Raw genomic sequence first — 25,841 nt, 5'->3', positions numbered from 1 at the left:
CAGGGATTTAAACCAACGTGATTGGATAATCTCAGACTATCCCCTCATTAATATTCATGAATTTTCCAGATTGCGCCTACGAAAAACACATTCCGTAGATCTTTGACAGGTTTGTCAGGTTGGTTACTTCTGTGTTTTCATGTCTGTTCCTCTCCGCAGCTATCTTTATATATATATATATATATTTATATATATATTTATTTATTTATAATAAATATTTAAATAAATGACACATTGATTTATTTAAATCGAACAAGAAAAATGAACGTTGGCAACTCGACTGGCTAGGGGCTAGGGGCTAGGGGCCGACTGTTACACAAAACGTCGAAAGAAACGGACCTGCAGTACCACAGGCCGCGGCTCCGGCGCTGCAGCCGGACCTCTCAGCTGCTACGACGCCGCTCGGGTCACAACACGGAAGTACTTCAACACTTCCGGAGTTCATTTCTCAGGAGCCAGCATTGTTTTGGCGCCGTGGTTCAGCATCAATAAAGTACAGGTAAGAGGCAACACTAACATATATCAACCCCTTGAATAACAGGTCGAACGAGCGGGATGGTGGCGGTGGTTACAGCGACGAGCTGAACTAATGGAGTTATTTAGGGTGGGTCAGAATCAGAGAGCTAACTTTACTTAGCATCGGAGAGCTAACATAGGAAGGAGCCGCGCTCCACAGTAGGAACGACCTGATTAAAGTTAACTTTACATTAATAATAGGATTATAACCACAATAATAATAATATATCGTGGTTGCCCTACAATATAACGTTTATAATAATATACCCATGATGGTTGTGACATGTGTGTATAAACAATTCTGTCAATGTTCTGGATAATATGTATATATAATATAATATTAATATCTAAATGTTGCCCAGATGGCGTCATCGGAGAAAGGTCCACCGTCCGGGTCTGAGGAGAAGGATCCCAACGGTCAGTCCTCATGTGTTCATGGTGAAGTGTTGGTCCTCATGTGTTCATGGTGAAGTGTTGATCCTTATGTGTTTAATGTTTTCAGGTTTGGCCTGTTGAGGTTGAGCACTGCTTTAGAGACCTGAACATGTGTTCATGTTAAAGTGTTAGAAATCATGTTATTATTCCTCACATATTGTGTTAGTACTCGTATTAATGTTGTAGTTGTGTTAAGCTGAATTGTGTATATACTCGTGTCTGGTGGTCGGAAACAAAACACTACACTACTACACTCAATGCTCAACCAATCAGAGTTGACTTGAAACCCAGCAGAGAAAGGGGACACGATGGCGAGCTCTGGGAGGACACCTTCACTGACGCATCGGCCAGCAATTTCAAACTGCAATAACGTTTAAAGGGATTGTTTTAGTCCTTGTGTGTTTATATTAATTTGCGGCTCTAATCTGTAACCACAATGTTGTATACTGATTGTGTCAAACCCTAACCTCTGCAGCCTCGGTGGATGCTCAGTGGAGTCCTCCATATCGCCAGGCGTCACCAGCCAACAGCCCCACAGAGAAGGCCCAGATCCCGGTCTCCAGCCCTAGGGGATCTACAGGGGGATCAAGCCCCAAGGAGGGGGGCTCTACTGGGGGATCCAGCCCCAAGAAAGGAGAGTCTACTGGTGGATCCAGCCCCAATGAGGGGAGGTCTACTGGTGGATCCAGCCCTAAAGAGGGGGGGCTTATTACAGACAGCTCTTCAGACAGTAGCAGTGATGAAGAAGAACTGGGCACCAAGAGGAGGATTAGGAGCTATGTTGCTCAGATCAAGGTAGAAAGTACAAGGTGATAATAGCTAACCTACGCCCTTTTAATGTCTCCTCCGAGCTGACCACTGTATACTTGTTCCTCCAGAGAGCAGAGCACGACACCGTCCCACCCAGCAACCGCTCTCGGTCCCAAGAGAGAGACCGCTCTCGGTCCCAAGAGAGAGGCCGCTCTAGGTCCAGAGAGAGAGACCAGTCAAGGTCCAGGTCCAGAGAAAGAGACCGGAGTCGAGACCGAGGACGCCACATAAGGTGCAGACGCTGCATACAGTAATGTCCATACAGTAGGGTCCACACAGTACAGACGCTGCATACAGTAATGTCCATACAGTAGGGTCCACACAGTACAGACGCTACACAGTAGGGTCCATACAGTACAGATACTACACAGTAGGGTCCATACAGTACAGACGCTGCATACAGTAGGGTCCATACAGTACAGACACTACACAGTAGGGTATACAGTACAGACGTTGCATACAGTAGGATCCATACAGTACAGACGCTATATACAGTAGAGTACATACAGTAGGCTGCATACAGTACAGACGCTGCATACAGTAGTCAGTGCATACAGTAGGGTCCATACAGTAGACGCTGCATACAGTAGGATACACAGTAGGCTGTATACAGTAAAGATGCTGCATAGAGGAGGTTCATACAGTACAGACACTACATACAGTAGGGTCCATACAGTACAGACGCTGCATAAATTAGGGTCCATACAGTACAGACGCTATATACAGTAGGGTACATACACTAGGCTGTATACATTACAGACTAGGGATGCACCGATCCGATATTAGGATCGGATATCGGCCCCGATATCAACATTTTAGCTGGATCGGGTATCTGTAAAAGCAAACCGATCCGTCCCTTTTTAAATAATATTTTAAAACATATTACGCGACACGGGCTACGTCATGCATGCCGCGACGCGTGAGCATTGAGTGGAGTTGCTGTGACAGACAGCATGGGGCGCACGAAGGGGTCTGTGATTTGGAGATATTTCAGCCTCACCACACCAACTAGCTCGACGCTGTTTGCAATGCGGGTAGAGCGAGCGTTGCCTCGGTCGTATGCGGAGTCCAGCCCGAGGAGCTGGCTCTGCTGGCGGAGGAGTCGGCATACGACTGAGAGGGCGGAACAATGGAGCGTCAGAGAAATGATATGGACTGACAGTGAACTGACAGCTGTCTACTGAAAACATCGCTTTCTCCTCCATGTCGTGTTTCATAATATCAGAGAATATCCCCGTCAGTTCGGCCGCGGCGCAATGAAGGAATAAAGATCGTAGTTACTACTTTACAACCTCGTTGATGAGCAACATTTAGAAAAACATGTACTTTTAATTCAGCATTGGGTGAAATCGAAGCGTAGTGTGTACTGAATGCATGTTGATGATTATACACTTATTATAGGGGGTAACTACATTGGCACGACACCGGCTTCCTCCATCTGCTGCGCCAGCTTTTTAAATAAATCGCCAACCCGAAGTGAGTTGACAGCTGTCTGCTGAAAACATCTTTCTCCCACCGGAGCAGCCCCTCCGCCGCCCGTCCGTATACGGCATTCCCCCAATTCATTCTCCCCCATGGCCGAGATAAACCACACTACGAGTCTTTACTTGTTGTGGATGTAGGCTACCCGAGAGTCGGAGAACACGACGCGGTCTTAGATTCATAATATCAGAGAATATCCCCGTCAGTTCGGCCGCGGCGCAATGAATGAATAAAGATCATAAAGACGTCGGAAGAAATAAACGTTTATTTTGAGAGATGTGCCCGAAGTTACTACTTAACGACCTCATTGATGAGCCACGTTTAGAAAAACATGTACTTTTAATTCAGCCTTGGGTGAAGTCGAAGCGTAGCGTCTGTGTGCTTCCACCTTTAATGAATGCATGCCATGCGCGCTCCCGCGGCCAGGGATACGCTTCTTATAAATGGGGGCTAACTACATTCACCGGCTTCCTCCATCTTCTGCGCCAACTTTCTTAATAAATCGCAGTTTCTCGTTTTTATTATTTATTTATAATCCGATTTAGCTTGTCCGTTCATGTGCCGATTTTTGTGCGAAGTAGATTGGATAAAGGTGTTTACATGTATTTTACAAGTCCTTTTGAGGTCTTATTTGTTTAGTTAGCCGATTATGACTCTGCATGTAAACGTGCTGACTGATATCGGATCGATATCGGGTATCGACCGATACGCAAGGCCCCAGCATCAGTATCGGCATCGGAACTGAAAAATTCGGATCGGTGCATCCCTATTACAGACGTTGCATACAGTAGGATACACACAATAGGATCCATACAGTAGACACTACACACGGTAGGGTACATACAGTACAGACGCAGCATACAGTAGTGTCCATACAGTAGGCTGTATACAATAGACCAGGGTTCCCCAATTAGTTTTGCCAGAGGGCCAAATTTGGTCAAGCATGCCACGCCAAGGGCAGAGATATCGTTACATTTTTTTAATTTGCCATTTTTATGTGCGCATTTTGCTTTAATTATCATTACTATAATTATTAGTAGTAGTTGAAAATACCCTGTGTTAGGAGTCACACAATAATGCGCTCTTGAAACTAAATTTGTCCAAAACCTACCATTAATTTATTAAAACACACACACACACACACACACACACACACACACACACACACACACACACACACACACACACACACACACACACACACACACACACACACACACACACACACACACTATGATCACTATTACTACTATGAGGGTGTGGCAGCATGCCACACACAGAGGGACTTCATTTATAGATCAAGTCATTCCTCCTCGCTGTTTGTGTTGCAAAGATATCAGTGACCTGGTCATACCTGGACCTGGATATTTTTAAAGTGATTCAGAATAACGGCGTGTGTAGCTCCACGTTTTCGCCACCCTTTCAGACGGCTTGGTAACCCAACGGAGGAGTGTCGAAAAATAGGTAGACTCAGGTTGTTTATTTCGGCAGACTTTTGGCGGTGGATATATAAGCTAACCGAGCCGCACCAAACCGCATCGCTCGATGGAAACGCCAAGAAAAGCAAACCGCCACACTGTACCGCAGCGAACAGTAGAAACGAGGCATACGAGTGGAAACGAGGCATACGAGTGGAAACGAGGCATACGAGCGGGTTCGTTGGTTCTCGTAGCCTAGAGACTTGAGGGGATAAACCCTCGCTCCGGGCGGCTCCACAGCCAGGGCTCCTGCTTATTGGTTAATAGCGCAGCCAGGACTTCTTCTTATTGGTTCATAGCGCAGCCAGGGCTCCAGCCTATTTGTGAATAGACGTTGATGCGATTCAGATCCCTTAGCTAGTCCCACCCCCTCAGAGGAGTGACTTTCCTCCTCTCTCCCATTGAACCCCGTGTTATTCACCGGCCACCAGTAGTGCCCGAGAAATGAATGGGAGTCAATGGCTGAGGGAGGAACGTCCTCCCTGAAGAAATATTCAATAGGCGATAGGGGGTGCTAATGTCCCTTTACCCAGGGAAACGAACATTACATATACAAAGGCATTAAAGTAGTCATATTTAAGGGCATTAATTCATTACAGTACACTTTTTATTCTCAACAATGTTAAGGAGGACCTTCCTCCCTCTCCTCACTGGAGAAGCCTCCACTGGTACAGATGCTGCATACAGTAGGGTCCGTACTAGGGGTGGGAATCTCTTGGCAACTCACGATTCGATTCAGAGGTCAACAATTTGATTCTAAAACGATTATCTATGCATCTCGATGCAACAATGTTTTATGTGTACATTTCCATGCGTGATTTTCAAAAATATATATACATCTGAGTTTGCTACTCAGTTTGCTAATCACTTCCTACTTTTGTGATGAGCATTAAAGACAATCAACAGATTAATTACCTTATCTAATATTTTATATTAGATAGTCGGTTCTCTGTGCAGAGAACCCACAGGCAGAAAGAAGAGTTTTCTGGAGCACTCTGCAGCAGGCGAACAAATAAAAAAATAAGTTTTTTTTTGTCGTTCCGATTATTGACTTATCTGCATCGAGACGGAATCGTTCTAGAGAGAATCGCGATGCATCGAAGAATCAATTATTTTTCCCACCACTAGTCCTTATAGTAGGCTGTATACAGTACAGACACTACATACAGTACGGTACATACAGTAGGCTGTATACAGTACAGATGCTGCATACAGTAGGATACATATGCCGCTTTTCCACCGACAGTATCAGCTCGACTCGACTCAACTCGCCTCGACTCGGTTCCAGGCGTGTTTCCATCTAAAAAAGTACCTCTTCAATGTGGGCGGGTCGTAGAAAAGAACCTCTCCACCATGGGCGGGTCGTCATTAGGTTTTAATCACGGGAGACGCGATTCCCGGGAAATCTGAATCTGATCAAGACTATTTCCTGATTCCCGGGAAAGGTTATGATGGGAAATAAAATAAAATAAAAAGTGCAATGACTGCGCGTCTATTGTTGTCATATGGTAATGTTGATGGAGGCGAAACTCGAGCCCTAGGAAAGGAATGACACTAAAACGAAACAGCGAAACGCTGATCCTCCGGAGCCGTTCCGTGGACTCCAGCCACGCCAGACACACACAACCACGCGCAGCCTAACTCGAGCCCCGGGAATGGAGCGACACACACGGCGAAACGCTGATCAGTGTCCCCCTCGGGAGCGGGTTTGTGGACTCCAACCACGCCGGACACAACTTAACTTTGAGTGATTATTCCCATTTACAGCCGCTGGCCAATCAGTTTCCAGCAGCCTGTTTACGTCACACAAAAGTACCTACTCCGCTCGCTTGGAACCTCGACGGAGGTAGTACTCAAAAAAAGTACCCGGTACCAGGTACTTTTTTTTGCCAATGGAAACGCAAAAAAGGAGTGTCGAGTCGAGCTGGTACTGGCGGTGGAAAAGCGACAACACAGTACCCACTAGGGACGGTGAGATTGAATGATTTCACAGATCAAGTGATGACATTATGTACTATATTCTAAATAATTGACTCGCATTCGGAAGAATCTACCTTGTTACTTGCACACATAACATGTCCTTTTGTCAACAACCCATTTAGTTTTGCAAGGGAATACTGTAAAACGAATCACAACGGTGCGCTTCTATCTTAAAGGTTGTATCAGCGATGTTGGGTGACATCACTTCTGTTGGTATTTGGAGCGAGATCCCAAACAAACAGAGCCAGCTTGCCCCTCCCTTCAGTGTTCCATGCATCCAGTAAAAACTATCATGAACGCAGCGCAAAACCCCACAACACCCACCCCTTGTCAGTGATTGGTTGGAATACTATTTATTTTGGTTTTGAGCGGTTGGCAGTACCATTTGTTTTTGTGTACGATCTCGGAGCACAGGCTGCCTACAGAGACGCGTTTTTTTGACGGCCTGCTGATGGGGCGGGCGGCTAGCGGATCGTGAGGAAAGATCAGATGAATGTGATCATTTATGTTTCGGCCTAGCATCGCTAATATAACCTTTAACCTTGTTGGTTCTATAGTAATAAAAACAAAGCTGTGGTCATACTCTATAGGTAAAGCGGGGTTACATTTGATACATTTATTTTTCTCTGGAGCAAGAAAACATCCATACCGTCAAAGCACTTACATGTACGAGACTAAATGTGCTCCTTACGTTAGGGTACAAACGCAGTAGGGTACATTACATACAGCAGGATATGTACAGCACAGACAAAATATCTTGTTTGTTTGTGCAACTCCACCACAATCTTACACAGAAAGGTTTAAAAGGTGTACGCTACTACTGCTCACCTCGTTCTTCCTCCCTGCTGCTCTCCACAGACGTCGTTATGACGACCACTACAATGATGGCGACAGGGGTGGGCGGTCTGATCGGTGGTCCAATAGAAACCCAGAGACTGACCACAGGAGGAGGGGTCGATCCTCTAGCCCAGCCAATCAGGAGCCAGCAGCAGGAGAGGAGCCTCCAGTGAAGAAGAAGAAGCAGGAGCTAGACCCCATCCTGAGCCGGACGGGAGGAGCTTACATCCCCCCTGCCAAGTTGCGCATGATGCAGGCCCAGATCACGGACAAGACCAGGTAAGACAACTGACTAGACCAGGTTAGACCCAGACCACTGACTAGACCAGGTTAGACATGTTCACTGACTAGACCAGGTTAGACCTGATCACTGACTAGACCAGGTTAGTCCCAGACCACTGACTAGACCAGGTTAGACCTAGGTCACTGACTAGACCAGGTTGGACTTGACCACTGACTAGACCAGGTTAGACCTAGGTCACTGACTAGACCAGGTTAGACCTGATCACTGACTAGACCAGGTTAGACCTGATCACTGACTAGACCAGGTTGGACCTGATCACTTGTTTACATGACACTCAAGAAAGTCGAATTATTGGGTTAGTCCAACTATGATTGGATTATTAAGATGCATGTATACACCTTAGTCAAGCTAAAATCTAATTGGGTTTCTCAGTCGAATTAAGACCCCTAGATTATTCGATTGTTAGTCGCATTAAGCATGCATGTACGGATTGGGATTGGATTATGCGTTCTGCGCATGCTCAAGATCTTTTCCGGAGGCCGTGAGCCGGAAGTAGAAGGAGATGATAGTCGTGTTGTTGTCGTCGGAAAACGAGAAACAGCGATTTATTTAAAAAGGTGGCGCAGAAGATGGAGGAAGCCAGTTGAATGTAGTTACCCCCTATAAGAATTGTATCCCCCGCCGCGGGAGCGCGCATGGCATGCATTCGGTAAGGTGGAAGCACACACACTACGCTTCGGTTTCACCCAAGGCTGAATTAAAAGTATATGTTTTTCTAAATGTTGCTCATCAACGAGGTTGTAAAGTAGTTACTACGATCTTTATTCATTCATTGCGCTGCGGCCAAACTGATATTCTCTGATATTATGAATCTTACAGACTGTGTCGGGTTCTCCGACTCTCGGGTACTTCCACAACAAGTAAAGACTTGTAGGGGGGTTATCTCGCCCATGGTGGCCAAGGAATTTGGGGGGAAAGGAACTTTGGCTTTGACTCTCTGAAGTCCAGATTGAATCGCGTCAAAGCGTTCTTTTCCGTAGACAGCTGTCAGTTCACTTCGGGTCCATATAATTTCTCAGACGCTCCATTGTTCCGACCTCTCGATCGCATGCGGAATCCTCCGCCGGCAGAGCTCCTCCGGCTGGAGAAATGATATGGACCCGAAGTGAACTGAGAGCTGTCTACATCTTTCTCGAATGCCGCCTGGGTTTGTTGACGTAAAGAGGTCAGCCGGTGGCTCTATGACCACTAGTTGAAATGGGTACAGCACCACCTATCGTACCGTAGTTGCAGTTGTCCAATTGCGGAGCATAGTCAAACTATTGCTTTAATCGGATTAAGCTGTGCATGTAAACGTATTGACTGACTAGACCAGGTTAGTTAGAGAGGCTAGAGCAGGTGGGTTAGAAACTGTATGAAACTGTATTATTTATGTTCAAACCAGCTTTGGATAGCTTTAAATGTGACTAACTTATTATTTCCCGCCCCCCGGCTATAGCCTGGCCTATCAGAGGATGAGCTGGGAGGCTTTGAAGAAGTCCATCAATGGTCTGATCAACAAGGTCAATGTGTCCAACATTGCCATGATCATCCAGGAGCTGCTTCAGGAGAACATCGTCAGGGGACGGTAAGGCTCTGTGCTTACTAGGCCTGATACATTATCATACACACATGATCATACATGCATTATCATACACACATTATCATTTATACATGCTCATAAATACATGATAATACACACATTATCATACACACAATATCATAAATGCATTATCATACACACATATACATTATCATACATGCATTATCATCAGGCCTGGAATTTCGTGATTTTAGGGGCTAGGCCACTTGGCCTGCAGCGGGGCAATTTTTTTGAGGGCACAAAGGCCACATGCCAGGGCATGAAGGCGATACGTTAAAAAAACATGATTTTGATTTGACTTAAATAGACAAATCCATTTCTAAAAGCATTAACACCTTTTTAATAAACAGTTGTTTTACAGTTTTTATCTGCATCTTGAAGAGCCCTTTTGCGATAATTCTCCACTTTTTCAAAAGGAAAAAGTTCAGTGAATTTGTTGAATTTTGTTAAATGTTAAAACTGTATTATTGTCTATAAGATTAGAATTTGCCATAACAAGTAATATATATTTTTAAATTACACATTATAATTACGATTATTTCAAAATGACAATAACCCTCCCTCTGCCGTGATGGGGGTCGCTAGTGTTGCCAGATTTCCCGGTCAATCTGACAACACTGGCGGAGGCGTCACTTACTGATCCTAAGCAGTTTCAAGCCGGCCGGAGTGCCGAGGTGCGCTGTTTCCGCGCACTGCAGCACCGTTGTGGTTATGTTTTGAAAGCAGCTGATCAACAAACATAGTTGGTATAGGCTACTAGGGCTGTCACGATACCAGAAATTTAGTAGTCGATACCAATACCAGTGAAATTCCACGATTCTCGATACCCAATTCGATACCACGGTAAAAAATCCAATAATAAATCTGATGTACTTCAACATTCTCATTTATTAAAAACATTTGAACATTACAGAAACAGTGGCACTGGCATGTAAAAAAAAAAAAATAGTACTCGCTGAAAGCAGGCAGCTATGCTGCTCGCGTTTACACTTGCGTGCATGGCGGGGTTTAAAACATAACTTCCAATGTAATATTAAGTAATATAACGCAGGTGCGCAAGGCAGCCACAGGAGACGCCAACATTCTTTTCAACCACTCGGTACCGCGCCGTATTAATTCCCAAAGTTTTGAAAATAAAAGAAAGTATTTGAAGCGAATAAGCGACGCTGTTTTTGATTTGTTTTTTGGGTTTTGAACGAATAGTTTTGGATGCATGCATCGGCTTTGAGTTGGTTTATTACTTTGAAATCGCATACGCTCGCAACACACACACACACACACACACACACACACACACACACACACACACACACACACACACACACACACACACACACACACACACACACACACGTTCATTCATTCACCGCCGCACCCACTACAACCTGCCGATCTTCAATGAAAACATCAAGTAAGTGATACCGCACGCAGTCGTACCATGCGTGTTTAGAAGCGCAACATTGAAAAGGGTCCCGTCTGAAACAGACCCGCGGCACTCCCAGACACGACTCTTCCTATTATTTTTTTCGACGAGTCGCGGCGGAGCTGTCGCACTTGCTGCAGCTGACATATTCCGTGTTCCTTTGGCATTTAACGGCTGACTACAACACTTGTAGCTGTACATGCTGCCTGTGTCACGTCCGGAGGAATTGGATCCCCGGTACCTACGGTACTGTAGGAAAACGAGTTTGTACCGAAGTATCGGTTCTCGTGACATCCCTATAGGCTACCATAACGTTATACCAGTTGTTTTATGACTACATGACTATATGGCCCTGATGCCCATGATCCTCTGTTTGTGCTTACAATGATCGTCACATTAATTCATAGTTACTTATGTCCCGTCGGGCACTTTGTTTACAGTTTAGTCACTTTATCTACTGTCATTGCTCATTCATTTTGCATTGTGGAATTATTAATCTACTGTATCAACATCTCCATATTTACAGGACTTGAATCAAGCCGGAATGTATAAAACAGCTTTACACCGCCGCTCTTTCACACGCGGCGACACTAGGGAATAGAACAGTGGCGTGAAGCTTAGCTGGGCGGCACGCCGACGTGCGCCACTGGTGTGGGCTAGTACGTCTGAAATAATGGGGGCGTTCTTTTTGACGCTGCTCTGCGCTACGGCGGTGGTTTGTGTTGGGCTTCAGAGGGCAGCAAAAAGCTCCACTGCACTGGAACTTCAGAAATGCTTGAGAAAATGTATCTTGTGTGGACGCTACCGCATTACTTGGTCAATAAAAGAGCTAAGCTACTCAGCTATTTGATTCAGAAGAAAGCTATTTGTTAATCGTTTTTCGAACGCTTACATTTATTGTCACGTCGTCTTTGGGATCACTGTGCTGTACCGATCGGGTAGCCGGTCAACGAGAGCTCTTTAACGCTTGCATTTTTATTGGTCACACTTGTTGATAACGTTACTGTCGTGTTGACCAATCAAGTGTACTACAAAATGTACTAACATTCTGTGGTCGGAGCGGACTTGACAGGAGAAGGCAGAGAGGAAGAAGAAAACAAAACGGGCAGAGCAAGGTGACAGTGGACGATGGGTGTACGATATTCAGAAGGCCATCACGGCCAGATAGCGGGGCAACGTCGTGGCCGCCGGTGAAATTCCTGCCCTGATTATCATACATACATACATTATCATACATGGATTATTATACATGCATTATCATAGACATTATCATACATTATCATACATGCGTTATTATACATACAGACATTAACATACATTATCATACATGCGTTATTAAACCTGCATTATGTAAGGGATAATGTATAGAACGACGGTCATTATCGGGAAAATAAGCCCCTTCCGCTCTGATTTTAATAACGCACAAAGTACAATTCCAACGTCATGGAGCGTAGCTTCATGGATCCACTCAACAGTCCGGGGCTGACTGGGTTCCTGAGGGCTTCCAGGTTCAGAACACACATGGCCTCCATAGAAGGAGAGTCTTCATTCACCACACCACACATGAGGAGTAGCAAGGAGGTTTGAACGCCGTGCAATGTTTGCACGACGACCGCCCGGACCGGCGTGGTATACCCCAAGAGGAACCCACCAGCGCTGCTGAGGTGAACAGCACTGTGCGCTAGGGGGTTCCCTCGGGTTATGTTGACTTATCCTCGACTTTCTCCAGTTTGATGACGGCCAGAGTCAGGTCTCTTCACATACAAAACTTTGATTTTCGATGGTTCGATGGATTTTACCTCCTGAGCTCACTGCAATAATGCACGCTGAAAAATGTCACACTTTTATGCCTCATATAAAAGGTTTTTGTTATGAAAACATTACATTAGCATTTCAAATGGTTCTTATAATACAATGTTGTCTGGCCCCAGACTGTAATGTGGTAAATCTTGTCATGTTTCTAGACATTTCCATTTGTTTTGACTAGTTTACTAGTGGTCTGTATTAACTGTATTGTGTATAGATTTGTATTTAATTCATGTGTATTGAGTATTGATTGTGTGTAGTAAAGCGTGACGTGTGGTCTGTTCAGGGGTCTCCTGTCCCGCTCCGTGCTCCAGGCCCAGAGTGCCTCCCCCATCTTCACCCACGTGTACTCGGCCGTGGTCGCCATTATCAACTCCAAGTTCCCCCAGATCGGAGAACTCATGCTCAAACGCCTGGTCCTCAGCTTCAGGAAGGGCTACCGGAGGAACGACAAGGTACATCTGTCTGCCTTGAGGACGGCTCAGGCTCTAGGTCTTTCCTTGTGCAACTCCTCAAACGACCAAACGCGGCGGCAGTTCTGTTACTCAACCTGGTAGGCCTAATGGACGACAGAAATAATACAGGACAGAGGTAGTACCACTGGCTCACATGTCTGTATTATTCACTCTTCAATTCCTTTAACATCAGGCACGGAATGAATTAACAACACAGAAAAGCAAGAAAAACAGAAAAAACAGACAAACTGAATCGTGTCAACTATTGACATTATATACCACAAAAATATGCTGCATTTTCAATAAGAAATGTTCTGGTGAAGAAACACCCCTCAACCCCATGTAACATAGACCAGTTTATGCTCCTTCCTTTCAACAACATATCTATGTATTCAGAGAATCCCATTATACTGGAGTTTCACTTTTAATACAAAAGGGTTATGATCAGTGTTCCCATGTAAATTAATTTGGAGACATTCATTTTGGATGTGGTTTCCCTGTTCAATAACTAAAAGTAGGCTATCGTTCTTTCTGAGAAAGTTGGAATCCAAAACTAAACTGTTGCGATACAAGTGCACACCTTCATGTTTTCAAAAGCAACCCATTTTCACGCAGTGCAAGTAAACCTTGCTTTTAGCGCAGGCTGCTATCGAGATGAATGATCAATACATCTAACAGATGGCAATAATTATAGGTATTTGATGGTAGTTTACCACTATGAATGATCAATACATGTAACAGATGGTGATGATTACAGGTCTATGATGGTAGTTTACCACTATGGATTAGGGATCGACCGATATGGATTTTTTAGGGCTGATAACGATTTTTTTTCATCAGCCTTAGCCGATGAGCGATACGCCAATACCGATTTTCTTGAGCCGATATTTGGAGGTGATACTGCTTTTGCTCCATCAATTTATATCAAACATGACACAATGATGATAACAAATGTTACATGTCTCAATTTAAAAAAGGAACATTCATTGAACTGTCTGTAAATCATGCCAGGAAAAAATCGGCCAATGCCGATACACAAAAAATATTGGCCGATAATATTGGTCGGTCGATCACTACTTTGGATGCACTAAAAACACTGTTTAGAGAGGTTCATAGGCTGTTACCTCCACCATGTCTTACAACTTGTACAGTGACCATTGTCACTATGACAGATACCAACTGTGATTGGTTAAACGGCTATTTGCAGGCTAGTGCTGTCTAATATCTTACTTGGTGACTTTAAAATATTTTTTTCTTAAAGCCAAAATATTCTCAACAGCATCTATGATGTCGCCATGTTCTTTTATTCTTTTATTGACGTGGTAAATAATTGCTTGTTGTTAAAGTACCTTAATGAAAACCAACATGGAAGTTAACAAAATGTGCAATGTCGAGTGTATATGTGGCAGGATATTCACTGCTAAATGCCCCTCAATGCACCTTGAATGTAGTGTTTGATTTATGTTGGATAAATACTTTATTTATTTTACAGCAACAGTGTCTGACTGCCTCCAAGTTTGTGGCTCACCTCATCAACCAGAATGTGGTAAGAACTCAAGACTGATACGACCGCTCCAGTCACATGACAATACATGACCGGATCTATCTCCATCCTCTGGACTTGTCCTCTTTACTAGGGTTCCACCGATATGGATTTTTTTAGGGCCTATACTAGGGATGTCACGATACCAGAAATTTAGTAGTCGTTACCAATACCAGTGAAATTCCACGATTCTCGATACCCAATTCGATACCACGGTCAAAAACAAAACAATAAATCCCATGTACTTTATTTATTAAAAACATTTAAACATTACAAAAAACAGTGGCACTGGCATGTAGCCTTCAAGTAATGAATAAAAATAAACCACTATTAACATTACAAAAAAAGAACAGTGGCATGTAGCGTTCAAGTAATAATAATTTAAAAAAATAATACGCGCTGAAAGTCATGCAGTCATGCATAGTCATGCAGCTATGCGGCTCGCGTTTACACTTGCGTGCAGCAGTTATGTTTTAAACCCCGGCGGGGTTAAAATTATTAGTTAGTTATGTTTTAAACCCCGGCGGGGTTTAAAACATAACTTCCAACCTAATATTAAGTAATATAACGCAGGTGCGCAAGGCAGCCACAGGAGACGCCAACATTGTTTTCAACCGCTCGGTACCGCACCGTATTAATTACCAAGTTTTGAAAAGAAAAAGTATTTGAAGCGAATAAGCAACGCTGTTTTTGATTTGTTTATTTGGTTTTGAACGAATAGTTTTGGATGCATGCATCGGCTTTGAGTTGGTTTGTTTACTTTGAAATTGCATACGCTCGCAACACACACGCACACGCGCACACGCACGCACACATTCACCGCCGCACCTACTACAACCTGCCGATCTTCAATCAAAACAACATCAAGTAAGTGATGCCGAACGCAGTCGTACCATGCGTGTTTAGAAGCGCAACATTGAAACGGGTCCCGTCTGAAACAGTCACGCGGCGCAGTGTTCCAAACGCAAAGTACTTCCAGACACGACTCTTGCTATTCTTTTTATCGACGAGTCGAGGCGGAGCTGTCGCACTCGCTGCAGCTGCCGTCTTCCATGTTCCCGTGTAGGTGTATATGCTGCCCACGTGACGTCCGGAGGAATTGCATCCTCGGTACCTACGGTACTAAGAAAAACGAGTACCGTCACGTTTTTTGAATTTTGGTATCGACTTGGTACCGAAGTATCGGTTCTCGTGACATCCCTAGCCTATACCGATACAGATTTTTTTTTCATCAGCCTTAGCCGATGACCTATACGCCGATAGCAATTTTCCATATTTGGAACTGATACTGCTTCTGCTCCCTCAATTTACATCGTAAAAATGACACAATGATGATAACAAATCTTATAAGTCTCAATTTAAAAAGGGAACATTTTTTGAACTGTCTGTAAATCATCCTGGAAAAAATCAAAAAAATTAATCGGAGGAAAAAATCGGCCGATGCCGATTCTCTTCTATCTCCTCTACCTCCTCAATCGTATCTGTTGTCCACAGGCTCACAAGGTCCTGAGCTCTCCTCTACCTCCTCAATCGTATCTGTTGTCCACAGGCTCACGAGGTCCTGAGCTCTCCTCTACCTCCTCAATCATATCTGTTGTCCACAGGCTCACGAGGTCCTGAGCCTGGAGATGTTGACTCTTCTGTTGGAGAGGCCGACAGACGACAGTGTAGAGGTGTCCATCGCCTTCCTGAAGGAGTGCGGTCTAAAGCTCACCGAGGTGTCGCCGCGGGGGATCAACGGTACTGGAACCATTACTTACTGGTGGTCGTAGTTGTCGTTACACATGTTGAACTTGCAGCCCAAGGGTTCTTCTTCCCAAGAGTGCCCGTGTTCTGGCAAGACATGAGTTAGCAGTCATGCGACACACCCCTAAAGATCTTAATGATCAGGTTGAGGTTTCCCAGACCCCTCCAGTTTAACGCTACGGTGTGTGTGGAGGGTGAAGCTCTGTCCGATCAGAGGTTTATTTTGATGTCCCTGAGTGAGTGTTAGGTTTCTCTGGACACTTATAGTACAACACTACGGTTTGTGAAGCAATTTATATACCATATTGCCCATTGTAATGCTCATACTCAACGACGGTACTGAAAAGTATTACAAAGTTGCCGTGGGTCGTCAGCATGGTATAACGACCCACGGCAGTGTTTTGGGCTTAGAACTCTAATCCCAAAACACTTTCAAATCCGTGATCGAATTTTAGCCGAAACGGCGAGCTCAACTACACTTAGACTACACTTCAACTACACTTATACATTTTATTTTTGTTATAAAAGTCAATCATAAAATTCTCGTGTTCCTTATATTTAATAAACCCTGAAATGTTTTTCCTAATCTTTCCGCCCACAGCCATCTTTGAGCGTCTGCGGAACATCCTTCACGAGTCTGCCATCGACAAGCGTGTCCAGTACATGATCGAGGTGATGTTCGCAATCCGCAAGGACGGCTTCAAAGACCACCCGGTGATCCCGGATGGCCTGGACCTGGTGGACGAGGAGGACCAGTTCACCCACATGATGCCCCTGGAGGACGAGTACAACACCGAAGACCTCCTCAGTGAGTCTTAATGCTGACGCCCGAGAGCCCAGAGGCCGGTCTGACTCTGGGCCAGGGTAGGCTGCTTCACATGCCATCCACCACACATACTGAATCGATGTATTAAAACACTACACATGTCAAAATAAAGTGATCTTATAATGGTTATCAGGCCTACCAATTTCAGTCAAATTTAGGCCCATGCCCATATCAGTTACAAAAATGCTGCTGTGGTGCTTTTTGTTTGAGGGCTTCAGATAGAACAGGCCATGTATGGAGATGTGTGTCAGACACAAGAAGACACACAATTACTGTATTCAGTTTCATACACTGCCAAACGTTGAGACAACACAAGCTTTATAATTATATAAACATAAATGTATGATGAAAGGAGTTGAGAACTGTACTCTGCTGTACTCTGAGATGTGGTTCAGACAACACATTATTGGACTTGGTTTTATATATATGTTGTGTTTGTTGAGCCCGCCCGTTTCATCAAACATGGTGGGGCCTCACATCGCCCATCCTGCCAGGGGCCTCTATCAGAGGATGGAGACTGCATCCCTGACATGTTGATGAACCTCTCCTCTATCCATACAGATGTCTTCAAGTTGGATCCTGATTTCCTGGAAAATGAGGAAAAATACAAAACCATCAAGAAAGGTGTGTTACCATGAATCAGCCTATACACTGAACTACACACTGAACTATACGGACCCAATGACGATGTTATAGCGCTCATTGGGGTTAATGACTCTCACCCTCCAGGTCGCCTTACAGCCAGAATCTCATTATTTCATTGTTATAGTTAATGTTGTTATAATTAATTGTTATAGTTAATGGTTAAAGTGTAATACTGTAGATAGATATTTATATATAGAGATAGCTATCTCTATATATAAATATCTATCACTTTCACAAATGTATCACATATAGTAATAACAATAATGAATAGTTAAAGTATATACTGATGTATGTGTATACTATAGTGTGGTCTGTATGAATGTATGCTGTTGTGTTGCAGAGATCCTGGATGAGGGCAGCAGTGACTCCGGGGGGGAGGGAGATGACAGCGATGACGATGATGACGATGAGGAGGACGAGGCGGAGGTGGAAGGTAATATGAGAGAAGAAGGAGGAGCAGCAGCATCAGGCAGCTGACCCCAGGGATCAGAGTAACTGTGTGTGTGTGTGTGTGTGTGTGTGTGTGTGTGTGTGTGTGTGTGTGTGTGTGTGTGTGTGTGTGTGTGTGTGTGTGTGTAGGACAGGAGAAGATTACCATCTTTGATGAGACGGAGGTCAACCTGGTCAGTTTCAGAAGGACAATCTACCTGGCCATCCAGTCCAGGTGTGTACACAGACTCGGTCAGTCCGTCCGTCGCTCGCTCACTCACTCACTGCCTCACTCACGGCGTTCTGCTTGTTTTCAGTCTGGACTTTGAGGAGTGTGCTCACAAGCTTATCAGGATGGAGTTCCCTGACAGCCAGACGGTGAGCTCTCACACACACTGTTGGGTCTCTTAGTCTAAGGGATGAGTGACAACCTGTCCCGTTGGTGATGGCCTCTGAGAGGATCCCGTCTTCAGTTCCCCGCTCAAAGCGCTGGAATCCAGAGAGTGGATATCTGTTGGATATCAAAGTTCTTTCTTACTTAAAAGAACTTTCAAACGCCATGAAGTGCTCTTGAGATGTTTGGTTATTTAAAATGCCACCACAGTAGTGATGCTGGTTAGTTCCCTTTCAGTGTGGATGTTGTTCCTGGTGGGCATTTATTTAAGCTGGGGCCACTTAACCTATTTTAGTCTCCACACCAACATGCAACATCCTTATAGATCCTGCTTTAACACCTATTTCAACACCATATACAATGGATTTCTAAGATGCATTCAAAATGATTACAAAACAGTTTTTGATTAGAATATGTGATGGTTCATGGTTTGCTTGATTAGTAGAGCCTTCTGGTTTAATCTGTAGTGTTGGCATCAACATGATTAGTGATATCAGTCACAAATACAGGTTTTGACTAATATTTTATGCCGTGTCAGCAATTAAAAAACAAATTTTGTTATCGGTACCATCTGAAAATAATCCATATCGTGCATCCCTAGTAAATTGTATCTTGCAGAAGGAGTTGTCTAGTGTGTATATGTTGTGTATCTCGTAGGAGGTTTGCAGTGTGTGTATATGTTGTGTATCGTGCAGAACGTGTTGTGTATTGTAAGTGTACGTATGTTGTGTATCTTGCAGAAGGAGTTGTGTAGTCTGTAATATTGTGTGTTTATGTTGTGTATCTTGCAGAAGGAGTTGTGTAACATGATCCTGGACTGCTGTGCCCAGCAGAGAACATACGAGAAGTTTTTCGGTCTGCTGGCCGGGGTGAGTGTGTGTGTTTGCGTGTTAATACAAAAAAAACCTAAATAATTAAATTGACCTAGCCTAAATAAAAAGGTATGGCGTTTCCCAATACCCCAGTGATGGGGATATTCTAAGGCAATGATTCCGAATCCCGGGCCCTGGAATGGAGCCGATGCGTGGAACCGTTGGTACCGGGCCTTATATTTTAATAAGCCCCGGTAAATTTTCCAGAAAAAGATAAAAAATATATATATATTATTATTATTTTCTTAGGATATACATATCATAATAAATAAACCATCGTGAAAAACAGCCACATCCGTTGTTTAAAAATGAGAAAATTAAGGCATTCAAATTGACTACCGGTCCTCCACATTTTTTCATGAATATGCCGGTGCTTGGAATAAAAAAGGTTGGGAACCCCTGATCTAAGGGAAAGGGTTATTACTAATGATGATGGGTTGGTCCTTAAACACCAATAGAACACTTGACTGTGTTTTTCTTCATGGGATTTATCCAAACTTTCCAACCCCCTTTTTACTTTGTGATACCTGGAAGTAGGCTTGCTCTAGACCAGTTATTCCCAAAGTGTGGTCCGTGACGGTACTGCAGGTGGTCTGTGAAAAAAGCGAAATAAAATATAAAATAATAATTTTCATTTTACCAGGAAACATTCATTTTACCAGGAAATTCCCATAAAAATGTTAAATATGTATATTGATATACAAATATAATGATATACTTTAAATTGAAATTAAATTGAAATTATTGTGTGATTACTAAAATAGGCTAGTGCAAAGCCTGTTGTACTGATACCATGACCAGTAATTTTTAGTGCTAGTAGGCCTATTAAGAGGTGCGGGTAATTCAGGTAGGACTGTGTAGACATTTTATTATGTGTATTATGCGGTGGTCCGTGAAAATTCTTGATTACAAATAGTGGACCACACACAAACAAAGTTTGAAAACCCCTGCTCTAGACTATGGATGCTTTCAGGCTGCAGTGAAATCGGACCGATGAGCGGACTCAAAGCCATAGTACTCATATTCCAGTACTTGCTATTGTAGTACAGCTTTCTCTATATTTAAATACGATTAGAACATAAAAGGAATAATGATGTGTTGACAAAAAGGTGATTCTGCTGTCTGGTTCAAGACCCTTTTAGAGGGAGGAGTGGATCTGTTCCTCTTCAGTGTGTGTGTGTGTGTGTGTGTGTGTGTGTGTGTGTGTGTGTGTGTGTGTGTGTGTGTGTGTGTGTGTGTGTGTGTGTGTGTGTGTGTGTGTGTGTGTGTGTGTGTGTGTGTGTGTGTGTGTGTAGAGGTTCTGTGTGTTGAAGAAGGACTACATGGAGGCATTTGAGGGGATCTTCAATGAGCAGTACGAGACCATCCACCGCCTGGAAACCAATAAGCTACGCAACGTAGCGCGGCTCTTCGCTCACCTGCTCTATACAGACTCTGTTCCCTGGAGCGTATGTACACACACACACACACACACTGAGTCAGTCAGTCATATATTGTCTCTAGTATAATATAGTGTGTCTCTCTAGTATAATATAGTACCTCTCTAGTATAATATAGTGTCTCTCTAGTAAAATATAGTGTCTCTAGGATAATAGTCTTGACTATAATATAGTGTCTTTAGTATAATATAGTGTCTCTCTAGTATAATAGTTGTCTACTATAATATAGTGTCTCTAGTATAATAGGAACATGCTCTCTCTCTCGGTGTTGGAGTGTATCTGTGGGTTTAGTATAATAGGTACATGCTCTCTCCCCCAGGTGATGGAGTGTATCAAGGTGAGTGAGGACACCACCACCTCGTCTAGTCGTATCTTCGTGAAGATCCTCTTCCAGGAGCTATGTGCCTACATGGGCCTGCCCCGCCTCAACCAGCGCCTCAAAGACATGTAAGACCTCAATACTCAAAAGTTATCAATTCACAAAACCAGAATGAAATGGATAAACGTATCGGCGTTATTACAGTTTGTATGGATTTTTAATTTATAAGTTGAATCATGTATGCGCTGCAAATCAATACAATCAGTGCATACATATTTGCCTGGGGTATGTTATTTTAAACAGAGATAAAGGGATTTATAGGAGCTAAATACCACATCAGCATCTTAAAGGTCCCATGGCATGAAATTTTCACTTTATGAGGTTTTCTAACATTAATATGAGTTCCCCTAGCCTGCCTATGGTCCCCCAGTAGCTAAAAATTGCGTTAGGTGTAAAACGAGCAGTTGGTATCTTGCTCCGCCTTTGAAAAAATGAACGCTCAAATGCGCAGATTTGGGATCTGGCCCCATATGTCGTCATATGGGGCCATGTTACCTCCCCTTTCTCTGCTTGGCCCACCCAGAGAATTTGGCCCACCAATGAGACAATGAGCTAGGACCGTGCGAGCACCACATGTGTGTGAATACAAACACTTTAACGCAAGTGTTCTTTGTTATTTGGATAACCGTTCTGCTGTTGGTGTTATGGCGCATAACACGCAACACAATAATGCAAGCTTGCATAAAGCTCCCATTTGGTGAAAAGACTAGACTGCGTCGGGTTCTCTGAGGTCTCTAGTATTTCCACAACAAGATTCGTAGTGGGGGATATCTCGGCCATGGTTGAGAAGGAATTGGGAACCGTGACATGGAGGAGAAAAGGATTTTTGCCTAGGATTGTCCGCCGAAGCCCCGCTGCCCGTGTGTGCGCCCGCTGCCCGCTGGAGACAACCCCGGGCAACAATCCCTTTCTCCTCCATTTCGCGGTTCAGTCTGTACTTAATATTGACGTGGAAGTGGAAGAACCAGAGGCGTCTGAGAACCCGACGCAGTCGTTTGAGCTTCATAATATCATCAGGAGGCACAAACAGCTTTTGACCATGATAATATATATTGTATAGATATCTAAATATAATATAATATGATATTGTGTAGATATAGAGTTCCAGGACTCCCACCGGAGCACCCGGAGTGTTCAGTGTTCCACTGTAAACACTAGCGCATGGTACCGTGGCCACAAGCTGCTCAGGGCCACACCCCCACCCTCCACCTTGACCCGCCTCTAAAAACGGCGCGTTTGTGGAGAGCTCATTGTGGGACTGGCTCGTAGTGGCTGTAACTCTGCACCAAGGCTGAATTTCTTGAAGGGCTTCAAGTACTATATTAGGGGCCCACTAACACCTATATTAAAGCATCCATAAAATAGCATGCCATTAGCCTGGTTCCACCCACCTCCGTACTTCCGCTCAATTTTCATTTCCCTTCAGTACTTCGGTCTGGGAGTGCTGTATGTTCGCACGCTTTCTTTGCCCTCAAGTTTGTCCTGGTTTCTCCCTCCAATCAGCGAACAGGAGGCGCAGCCTGACAGTGACGCACAGGTTGTGCGCGAGTTTCAGTTGTAGTCAAACTAACCCTAACCCTAACTACTAGCCTAGTCCGCAATGTGGTTTCCGGCAGAACCCCGGTGCATGAAATACATCACGACCAAACGTTAGCGATTGGTTAAGGCAGATCCGGAGTGGCACTGGGCAGAGCCAATAGGTTTTAAACTTCAACAGCATCCGCCTTCAAGTGAGCAATCATTTGTCTCTATAGCAGTTCTAGACCATCGGTATGAATGAAATGAGTACGAAGGTCTAGTTAGGACTAGGCTAGGCTAGGACCTTCAAAGAGCTTCAGATATGTGCAGGATGTGCGTTGTCTGAAATGTGTTTGTTTGCGTAGTTCTCTGCAGGTGTTCTTTGAGGGTCTGTTTCCTCGTGATAACCCCCGCAACACGCGCTTTGCCATCAACTTCTTCACCTCCATTGGCCTGGGAGGTCTAACGTAATACACCCTACTCGACATACACACACCTAGCACCTTTAGCAATAGCTCGTTAGCATGGGACACTCAGTGTGTGTGTGTGTGTGTGTGTGTGTAGGGATGAGTTGCGGGACCATCTGAAGAACGCTCCTAAGATTATCATGACTCAGAAGCAGGATGTGGAATCTTCGGACTCCTCAGACGACTCGTCCAGCCAATCGGATTCAGACTCCAGCCAGTCAGACTCCTCCAGCGACTCCTCCAGCAGCAGCAGCAGCTCTAGCTCAGGTACATATCTATGTCCATGACTGGTTGTAATGGACACTATGGGGATGGATCTCTGGACTGATTGCTATGGTAACCATGGTGATATTGTCTCTAGACCAGTAACTATGCTAAGCATGGGAATTTCTCTCTAAAATGGTTGCTATGGTAACCATTATGATATCCTTTTGTTAGACTCTAGACATGTTGCTCTGTTGCTGTTTCTCTTTACAGATTTTTATGGTTACGATGTTGATATTGTGTCTCTAGACTGGTTGCTATGGTGACTATGGATATGTCTAGACCCGTTTCTATAGTAACTAGGGTGATGCACTGTCTCTAGACTGACTGGTTGCTGTTTCACTGTAGTGACTCTAGACAAGTTGCTGGTGTAACTATGGTGACGTTGTGTTTCTAGACTCGGACTCCAAGCACAAGAAGAAGAAGAAAAAAGACAAGACAAGCTCCTCCCACAAAAAAGCCTCCAAAAAAGCATCCAATAAGGAATCAAAACAGAAGAAAACGGTCAATAAGAAAGCGAGTGCCGCCAGCAGCAGTGAGGAGGAGGAGGAGGAGGAGGAGGCGTGGGGGATGAGCCGTCGCAGGGTCTCACCACCCGCACACATGAAGCAGCGTGCACGTGAGCTGGAGGAGCGAGAGCGTGCACGTGACAGAGGGGAGGCGATGCCAGTGGTGGGGCGAGGGCGACAGGGACCGGGGGAGGGAGAGGGAGAAAGATGGAGGCAGAGAGAGAAAGATGGAGAGAGGGCAGCCGAGGGGAGCAAGGGGGGAGAGAGGGGTGTGGAGGGGGAGAGGAGAGGGAGGAAGGAGAGAGAGAGGAGCGTGGAGGGAGACAGGGAGAGGAGGAAGGAGAGAGAGAGGAGTGTGGAGGGAGACAGGGAGAGGAGGAAGGAGAGAGAGAGGAGCGCTGAGGGGGAGAGGAGAGGGAGGAAGGAGAGAGAGAGGAGCGCTGAGGGGGAGAGGAGAGGGAGGAAGGAGAGAGAGAGGAGCGCTGAGGGGGAGAGGAGAGGGAGGAAGGAGAGAGAGAGGAGTGTGGAGGGAGCAAGGGAGAGGAGGAGTGTGGAGGGAGAGAGGAGGGGGAGGAAGGAGAGGGAGAGAAGCGCGGAGGGGGAGAGGCGAGGGAGAGACGAGCAGGAGAAGAATAAAGAGAACAGAGACAGAAACCGCCACAGAGAGGAGAGGAGGTAAACGCCCTAACCTTTGACCCCAGACTGCCATTTCTTTTGTATTTGTTATGATCACATGTATCATTATTAAAGATAACTCACTGTACTGCGGCCCTGTTTACACACGCTACACAGCCAGGGGAGTTCTTATGAAGTCCATAGTGTTAATGCAGTCTGTAGATTCCCATGTGGAGACGGCAACGATAAACCGAATCTTCAATTAATCAGACCCACAATAACCTAGGTGTGATCCTCGCGGTACGATGGCATCAGAATCTGTTTGCTATGATCAGTGATCAATCTGTGTTTCTCAAATTGGACCTCACGGTCTGACTCCAGGAGTCAGATCCGGGTCGGGTCTGACGCACCGCACTGGTTCACGTAGAGCAGGAGACGGCAGGGCGACTGTCCAGGTGTTTGGAGCGGGCTAGTGGGCTCCGGCCGTCTGATTCTGGACACCAGCGGGCTAGAGGCTGGCTGGGTTGGGAGCACCCATATTAGAAAACTGGTGCTGGACAAAACCAATCAGGCCGTTAGACCTGGTTTATTTAGTTCAATGACCACACAAACAATACTGAAGGAGTAACACACATGTTAAAGGTGGTAATATTGTTTGGAGGTAATGAAAACACCAATTCTTAAAATGTACGTATTAGAATAAATATTTTTGGGATAAATAATTAAATGATTTCATATTAAATAAATAAATTCCAAATGTTGAATTGGTGTTATCTATAATGAAGAAGCCTGGGGTTGGGATAAAGAAAGTGAGCCTGTCCTCATGTACGCCACTGAGATCAACAATGCTCATATTAAAAAATATTTAAAAATTGTAATATATATTAGATATTAGATATTATATATTAAATAAGGATAATGCCATCCTGATAAAATTATTAACAAGGTTAATATGTTAAAGTATATTGACTATGGTGGTCATTATGATCATTGAGTATTATACCAATAATATTATTAGTACAGTTTAGTATTGCACATGGACCGCCCCCTTTTTCAATGGCTCTGGTTCCGAAGTACATTTAGCATT

The 25,841-nt window shown here is 44.4% G+C and overlaps 1 protein-coding gene across 2 annotated transcripts; it reads left to right on the top strand.

Moving 5' to 3' along the window:
* Positions 1-406: 406 nt before the first annotated feature.
* On the top strand, positions 407-25,465 carry cwc22 (CWC22 spliceosome associated protein). Of its 2 annotated transcripts, none has more exons than XM_084478163.1 (20): positions 407-499; positions 879-933; positions 1,427-1,746; positions 1,830-1,993; positions 7,560-7,817; positions 9,281-9,409; positions 12,940-13,108; positions 14,601-14,654; positions 16,256-16,391; positions 16,999-17,205; positions 17,785-17,847; positions 18,209-18,301; positions 18,448-18,532; positions 18,615-18,675; positions 19,483-19,560; positions 20,859-21,011; positions 21,322-21,449; positions 23,265-23,366; positions 23,464-23,633; positions 24,028-25,465. In XM_084478163.1, the coding sequence occupies exons 2-20, from the start codon at positions 879-881 to the stop codon at positions 24,816-24,818; spliced, it is 3,216 nt and encodes a 1,071-aa protein (XP_084334289.1). In that variant the 5' UTR covers positions 407-499; the 3' UTR covers positions 24,819-25,465. The 2 variants fall into 2 exon arrangements, with proteins under 2 accessions (XP_084334289.1, XP_084334288.1); XM_084478162.1 differs by lacking the exon at positions 407-499 and adding an exon at positions 546-604.
* The last annotated feature ends 376 nt before the right edge of the window (positions 25,466-25,841 follow it).

This window comes from Micromesistius poutassou, assembly GCF_964030765.1.
Source record: "Micromesistius poutassou genome assembly, chromosome: 14".
NCBI classification, from domain to species: domain Eukaryota; kingdom Metazoa; phylum Chordata; class Actinopteri; order Gadiformes; family Gadidae; genus Micromesistius; species Micromesistius poutassou.
The sequence above is the reverse complement of the archived record's forward strand: the minus strand, read 5'-3'. Positions and strand labels throughout refer to the sequence as shown.